The sequence below is a fragment of the Eurypyga helias genome, unplaced genomic scaffold, assembly GCF_000690775.1.
Source record: "Eurypyga helias isolate BGI_N326 unplaced genomic scaffold, ASM69077v1 Scaffold43574, whole genome shotgun sequence".
Lineage (NCBI taxonomy): Eukaryota > Metazoa > Chordata > Aves > Eurypygiformes > Eurypygidae > Eurypyga > Eurypyga helias.
In genome coordinates, this window is record NW_010247710.1 from 1 (window position 1) to 7,365 (window position 7,365).

Consider the following 7,365-nt stretch of genomic DNA (forward strand, 5'->3'; position numbering starts at 1 on the left):
CTCAGCCTCACGGCCCCGCGCCCTGACACCCCAGAGCGGCCCCTTCTCGCCCGCCTCAGGCGCCCCGCACCCACCTTCCAGCCCTGGGGCGCCAACACTGTGCTCGGGACCCCCAGGCTCTCCCCTGCGAGGGTGCCCCGGGGTAGGAGACCGTGAGGAGGGACTCCCCACCCCCTGCCAAGGGGTCAGCACCCAAACCCAGCCCCGTGCTCTCCACCCCAAAGCTCAGGATGGCATCTTCAGGACACGGCTTCATCCCCACATCCCAACTGGGAGCATCTCCCTCCCCCAGCCCCAGAGAAACCACCTCGTGCCTGCCCAGCGTACGCACCACATCACTTTTATTGAGTCTAGGTCCCTCCGCGTTCTGCACGTAGAAAATACAATTAAAAAGGCCGGTGTTTGTAAACAGGCAGGGGAGCGGTAAGGCAAACAGAAATAGCCACAGCACCTCCGCAGCCTCCTGCTCTCAACCCCTTGGGAGATGGAGCGGCTCCCTGGGTGACAACCAAAGATATGGGACACCGTGTGCTTTTTCAGCCATGGGACCTTGCCAGAGCCACAAAAGCCACCAGGTACCAGACCCCCCTCCATCACCATGGGGAATGGGCACCAAAAGGCATCTCAGCATTGGCATCTGCTGAGCCTCGAGCATCTCGACCACTGCTGGGCTCCATGGGAGGTGGTTCTGCGCTCCCCATGTCCAAGAGGAGCGGTCTGCAGGGTTGGGTGTTGTCAGCGTGGGCACTCCCGTCTTCATGCCGAGGGGCCCTCCAAGCCCCAGCGCTGCGTCTCAGGCAGGAGCCGAGCGAAGGGGCTTGGGAGGCAGCCGGTGCCATATGAATGAGGGGTCTGCTGAAGCCTGGTTTTGTCAGAAGTTGAGGGCACCAAGGCTGAAGGTGCCTTGGGGGAGGCAAGAGGAACACGTGCCTTCACAGAGTCCCTTAAACATTCACGCTGTGTTTGGGGCTTCTCTTCCTCCTCCTCCATCTGGGTCTCCCCATCTTGCCCCGATGAAGGACAGGCAAAGCCAGGGGGTGCACAAAGCTGGGCTGGACCCTGATCACAGATGCAGTGATAGATACATGTGAATTCCTCCCTCAGGGTTTGAGAAATCAAACAAGGAAGAAGGGAACTTGAAGACTGAACATGGGCAGTTTGCTGTTGGGGTTTAACTCCTCCAGCCAGAACTGCAGCTGGGGGAACTGCTCAATCCACAAAAGCAGAAATGAAACCATCATCCAGAGAGATGACGCAGGGATAGCCCAGAGCAACGACAGCCACCAAGAGCGTAAACGACCAAGAGAACAATGTAGAAGGGATTAATACTGACTGCTTTATCCCTAAAGCATTCCTTAAAACCTACATCCAGCCCAGTCCTGTTCCCTGGACACCTCCTGGAAGAACAGGATTGGAAATTTGAAGAGCCTTGCTCTAGTGTAGTGTCTCCAGGAGGTAGATGCAGCCACAGCACCTTCTCTAGCGACTGAGCAACCCCTGGCAGGGGAAACATTGCACCTGCATGTCCCTACCCCGGGCTTGTCCTGATCCTCCAAAAAACACTCGGGCTGAAGGTGATGGTCCCGTGTTGTAACAGAAAGTGCAGCCCAGACGGAGGGAGATGGAAGAGTGAGGGCAGCAGCCTGGCAAGATGAGCCATGGGAAAGCAATTAAACCAAACACTGACAAAGAAGAGGACTATGGGGATGTCACCCTGTCCGATAAACATGATTACTAGTTCCCTTTATGCAAGACATACCATCTCCCTCCAATGTTAGGAGAAGGAGGAGTTTAAGCTGTGGAGAGGAGCTCCACTAGCCCAGGGGTACACGGGTGAGAGCGGCATGCCTTCGCAAACCCAACCGCGACCCCTCAGTCACGTCTCAGGTAGTGATGCCGGCCCTGGAGGGGCAGAACGGGTCCCCTCGTAGTGATGCTCTGGCTTCACCAGGGAGTCAGGGCTGAGGGGAGACACCTGACTGCCTGGTGCGTTGACAACGAGCTACAAACCATCGCGGGGCTCTTTCAGCCAAGCCCCAGGTTACAATGCTCCTCTTGGATCTTCCCAACAGGTTTCCTCCCTGCTTCCCTTTGGTCCTAGGGGAAATCTGCGTCCCCACAGCAGCAGCGTGGTCCAGCCTGGAGGAGGAGTCAGGCTGTGAGATCCACGAAGATGGCGTTGGCAGTGGTCTGTCCAAAGATGAAGGCTCCGAGCGTGACCATGAACACGCCGTAGCTGACCTGGGCCCACCAGCTGCAGATACAGGAGGACAGGGCATGCTTAGAGGGGACCTTCACCAACATCCGCAGGGGAAGAGGGGAGAAGGGAAGCGCGTTTTGGTTACCTGATTGCCCTGGTTTCTTGGATCTCGGAGAGCTTGGCCTGAATCAGGCAGAGCCCTGAAAGGGAGAGGAGGCAAATTAAACCCAGATGAGGGCTGAGCAGACACCCCACCAGCCATGGGGCTGCACTGCCTGTTACAAAGCAGAGAGCCCAGTCCTCATGCCAGCTGACCTCGTGCCACACTTTTGCCTTCTCTAAAGGCCTCCTGGTTCCTGCGTCTCCCTCCCTCTTGGAGAGAGAAGGCAAAGAGACCTCCTCTGGCCTCTGAGCATCCCAGGATGCCCTACCTGGGAAGACGAAGATGAAGCAGGCGGCCAAGCCCCCGATGACCGAGATGACTTTGCCGATGTCCGGGATGAAGAGAGCCAAGAGGAGGGTCAGGAGGAACCAGCTGATGGTCTGGAGCAGACGCCTCCTCCGCTCCCGAACCACGTCCTCCTCCACCGTCACCCCAGTGTAGCGGAGCCAGAGACCCTCCAAGACAGCTCTGTGGGCAAAGACCCAGGGCAGGGGGGTTTCCCCATGCTGCCCCTCCTGCCCCCCTGCCCCCAGCCCCTGCCTCTCCCTGGCACTCACCGGCCGCAGAAGTGCAGGATGGGGTAGGACGTCAGCACGCAGAGGATGATGAAGGCCCGGGCGAGGGCAACAGGGATGTCGTTGGAGGGGTAGGACATCAAAACGTCCTGCTCCACGCCAGCCCCAAAGGTCAGGAAGCCGCAAACACCTGCCGGGAAGGGAGCAGTCAGTGGGGCATGGAGACAAGCCTCCTGCATGCATGAGAGAGACCAGACTTGGATGGATGTGGCACAGGGCACATCGCAGGGGGGGTGAGATGGACTCCCCTCCCTTCCTGCTCTGTCCCTCTGCTCACCAGAGCGTCCTCCCCTCCAGAAGCTCACAGGCCCTCCGAGGACTGTGCCAAATTCACACAGCACCCCCTCGCTCACCAGTGCCCGTGTAGACGAAGAGAGCGATCACCATGGCTGCCGTCACCACTGCCCCCCAGGTCTTCACCTCCGGCTGCTTCATGCTGTTAAAGACGGGCACGCTGCTCACGTGGCACTGCCAGGGACACGGAGAGAGAGCGGGAACACACGAGGGGCTGAGACGGAGTCACGAGGGAATCTCACGCGTGACATCGCGGGTTTGTGGCAATATTGTGATCCCCCGGGTTTGTCACTGGAGAAGAAAAATTGGGGGACAGGCTGCCCTGGACTTCCCAGTTGGGGTAAAATCGATCTGTCTCCATCCAGGGGTGGTGACATGTTAAACTGGGTGAGCACACGGGGAGGGTTTTGGCTGAACAGCCAGGGGAGCGTCCCTGGACCACTCTGTTCCCCCACGCAGGCAGCTGCAGGGTGAGAAGGGGAGAACCAGGCTCGTGGCCTTAGACTGGGTATCAGGAAGAAATCCTTCCCGGAGAGGGTGGGGAGGCCCTGGGACAGGTTGCCCAGAGAAGCTGTGGATGCCCCATCCCTGGAAGTGTCCAAGGCCAGGCTGGATGAGGCTTGGAGCAACCTGGTCTAGTGGAAGGTGTCCCTGCCCATGGCAGGGGGGTTGGAACTGGATGGTCTTTAAGGTCCTTTCCAACCCAAACCGTTCTGTGATCCTATGATTCTATGATTGTTACCTGGAAGCCAAAGCAGATGGTGGGCATGGCATTGAAGACGGCCATCCAGGTGGAGGGGCTGGCAGGAGAGAAACACCCACCGGTCAGACCACGGCCCCCCGACACCCCCCCCCAGCATCCCGGAGAGGAAGAGCTGGGGATGCTCGGTGCTGAGCTCACTCCTCTGCTCACCAGCCCCAGGAGCTGTGCTGGCCAAGGGAATGCCCAAAATCATCCTAAACCAGACACAGCCCCTGTTGCTGGGTGAGCACAAGCACTGCACGGGCGTATTGGAGCTGAAAGTCACCCAGTACTCCTCAAACCCTGCGATGGAGCTGTGAGGACCTCCAAGGCGTCTTTTCCCCCTCCTTCACCATCTGCTCCTCCGAAACACTGAGATACGGCCACTTCTGGCAGCAACACGCAGAGTCGCCCAGGCCCAGGGACGGGACTCGTGCAGGATCCAGCCTTTGCAGCCCTGGCTCCACAGCCCTGCCCGGCTCTGCAGCCCTGTGATGGCCACTGCCAGCATCTGCCCGTGCACGCACCTGGTGGGGATCTCCACAGGCATGAGCTCCTTGTCAGGCCAGATGTACTTGATGATAATGACTGCCGTGACGTACCAGGTGCCAACCACGCTCAGGGAGCTGCAAGAAGGGACAGGACACCATCACCGTACTGCCTGACCGCTCTGCGCAGGGTCTTCTCCCAGCCCCATCTTCCTCCCTGCACAGCCCAGGCTCCCCCAGTCCTTCCCACGGGAATATGCCAGGCACTGTCCCTGGTGCAGATGCCAATGCAATCCCACTGCACTTGGGGGCTGCTCTGTCCCACTGTGAGTGGCAGACCTGCCAGCAAGGGGACGGGCTGCGTTTGGGGCAGGTGTTAACAACGTGACGCTCCGCAGTGGCCCTGGTCCAGCTCCAGCAGCCAGAGTACACCGAGGTGGAGCAGGGCTGGCCTGCAGTCCACTCATCCTGAGGACCCTTACTGCCTCCCCCTTCTGCTGAATGGCCAACTCCACACACAGGGGACAATGCAGCTCAAAGTGTCTCTCCCTGCTTCCTCCAGCGAGCCGAAGAGAGGGACACAAGCTCTGGTGTACGATGCTGTGGCTGCGTGGTGCTCCTCTGCTTCCCAGAAGGGAAAACTGAGGCACGAGACAGCAGAGGAGATGTCCAACCCCTCATGGCTACAGCCAGACGTTTCCACTCCCTGTCCCCTGGGACCATGCTTAGGAGGGTGCTGGGTGGCCCACCCCAGCTCCCAGCCCTGGAGGGCTTTCCTCACCCACCTGGCATATTTTTGGAAGCCGATCTCCTTGGGGATGGAGAGGGGCAGGATGAGAAGGAAGGCAGTGATGCTGATGGTGAACTTGCGGTCCGTGTACCACTGGCTGCTCCCAGCTTCCTCAGGCTCCGTCACCAGGGCAGCGATAACTGTGGGGACAGCCAGGGCGGCCACGTTGTCCCTTTCCGTGTAAAGGGACAGCAACTGGTGACTGTTTTCCCGTGAGACACACTTACTCTTGTCCTCCTGGTCTCCGATGATGATGAGGAAAGCGATGCAGGTGCCGAAGGTGTAGACGGCGATGGCCACCTCGCACAGCACGCCAGGCACCTTCCCGCAGACGGCCCACACCACCTCCTGGTAGGTGCGCTCGTTGCTGGCCTGCGAGCAGTACGCCAGGATCACCAAGCCTCCAATGATGAAAACCAGCATGCACTGCAGTGGGGAGAGAGACGGGGAGGGGACACTCAGGCAACAGTGTGACAAGGTTCCCCAAAGCCACCCCGAGCAGCTGCCCTGAACGCGCTGAGCACCTCGGATGCGCCTCACCCCACAGGGCTCCCTCCCAGGAGCCAGATCCTTCCCAAACCCCTTCTCGGACTCCGCACATCCCCCCCATATCCCCTCACAGGGTGGGAGAGGGGACCGTCCCCCTCCCTGCCCTCTCACCATCTGCAGCACGATGCCTGCAGCCACACCGCCAGCCATGCTGAAGGCGGCAGGGAAGTTGAGCAGCCCAGCCCCGAGGGCAGCATTGACCACGATGAAGACGGCTCCCAAAGCTGACGTGGCCCCCAGGCCGTTCCCTTGGCTCTCTCCGCTCTTTGGCACCGTCTCCACGCTGGGGCTCTGCAGGAGCCTGGCCCGTTCCCCGGCATCAGCACTCCACTCCCAATCCTTGTAGTCACTGTTGATGCTCCCAGTGCCCTGAGCCATCGTCCCTCCTAGGGTGGCACCCGCCATCGTCTCTCCTAGGGTGGCACCCGCCACCGTCCACGTCCCACTAGTGCTCCTGCACCAGGCTCCGCCGTCGGCCTCGAGCGGGATACTCTGCTGGTGCTGGCTCCATCAGGCAGGGAGGGCAGGGGATGGGCAGGCTGGGACCGCAGCAGCGCAGGGTCAGGCACTTCACCGCTCCTACAAGGGGATGAAGGAGGACACAGTGAGCGTTAATACGGTGCATTAATGAGGGACGACCTGGGCACCGATGGGAGCGCAGAGAACACGAGTTCAATGGGTCTCAGCTCGAGGCTCATGGCACACGGGTGTCCTCACGCCAGCAGAGACATGGCGAGAGAACTCACTTCTCGTCCCCCCGAATCCGCTGCCGTCAGAGGGGAGACAGAGCCCCGGCCGTGGGGCTGGGGAGCTGCAGCCTCTCGGCAGGACTTGCCCGTCTGCAGGCACGGGACTTGGCGTCACGGGTCACTTCCTGATTTCCCACCCCAATTCCTGCAAGCTCTGCAAGAGCCGCTGCGCACATGTGCCTGGGTAAAGGTCAAGGCTGGGCTTGAGCAGAAACACCGTGTCACCGGGGGAAGCAGGACCGGCCCCTTCCAGTGCACCCCAGCGTCACCACCAGCACACGATGTCTCAGGCGATTCTGGACCTGAGGAGCCGGTGTTTCCTGTGCCGCAGCCCTTGGGGGATGGACAGCCCCGATCTCATCCCCGTGCCTGCGAGCTGAAGGGCATCGACCCTCACAACCTGGCAGAGGATCACTTTTCGAGGAAAAGCCGTTTTCCTAGACGATGTCTCCAGAGACTCTCCCTGACCAGCCCACCCTTTGCTCCTAGGCTGCTGCAGCCCCATGCTCGTGGGATGAATTCTCTTCAATGACTTCCAGGGAAGTGGTGGAACCCCGCAGGTGTGGGCAGGGGCGGAAGAAAGGGGGTAGAGGGGTCCCCAGGCCCGTGGGTCTGCTGGCACGCGTGGGTCCGCTTTGGCTGAAGCCCCTGCGTGGATGAGGAAAGGGTCCATGCTTCTCCCATGGCCAGAGGAGGATGCTCCGGGGTTGTCCTTTCACCCCAGGCAAAGCCACCATGTCGGCGACAACCAGAGACCGCTTCTCCGGGGGTGACCCGACAGACCCACGGACCGGCGCGGGCCGCGGCAGCGCCCC

General features: G+C 60.5%; 1 protein-coding gene across 1 annotated transcript; it reads right to left on the reverse strand.

Moving 5' to 3' along the window:
* Positions 1-2,151: 2,151 nt before the first annotated feature.
* On the reverse strand, positions 2,152-6,273 carry SLC38A7 (solute carrier family 38, member 7). The gene is made up of 11 exons (XM_010150806.1): positions 6,241-6,273; positions 5,913-6,209; positions 5,480-5,678; positions 5,248-5,392; positions 4,502-4,600; positions 3,975-4,032; positions 3,292-3,406; positions 2,921-3,068; positions 2,632-2,831; positions 2,346-2,400; positions 2,152-2,254 (listed from the first exon to the last, which is right to left on the reverse strand). Exons 2-11 carry the CDS (start codon positions 6,204-6,206, stop codon positions 2,152-2,154), a joined length of 1,416 nt encoding a protein of 471 aa, XP_010149108.1. The 5' UTR covers positions 6,207-6,209; positions 6,241-6,273.
* Between the last annotated feature and the right edge of the window lie 1,092 nt (positions 6,274-7,365).

Excerpts from the sequence above, each read along its gene's own strand:
- SLC38A7 (XM_010150806.1), bottom strand. The coding sequence starts at position 6,206 with ATGGCGGGTGCCACCCTAGGAGGGACGATGGCTCAGGGCACTGGGAGC. Across the intron at positions 4,033-4,501 it reads CCTGTGGAGATCCCCACCAG|CCCCTCCACCTGGATGGCCG; the intron begins GTGCGTGCACGG and ends CTCTCCTGCCAG. Across the intron at positions 3,407-3,974 it reads CCATCTGCTTTGGCTTCCAG|TGCCACGTGAGCAGCGTGCC; the intron begins GTAACAATCATA and ends TGTCCCTGGCAG.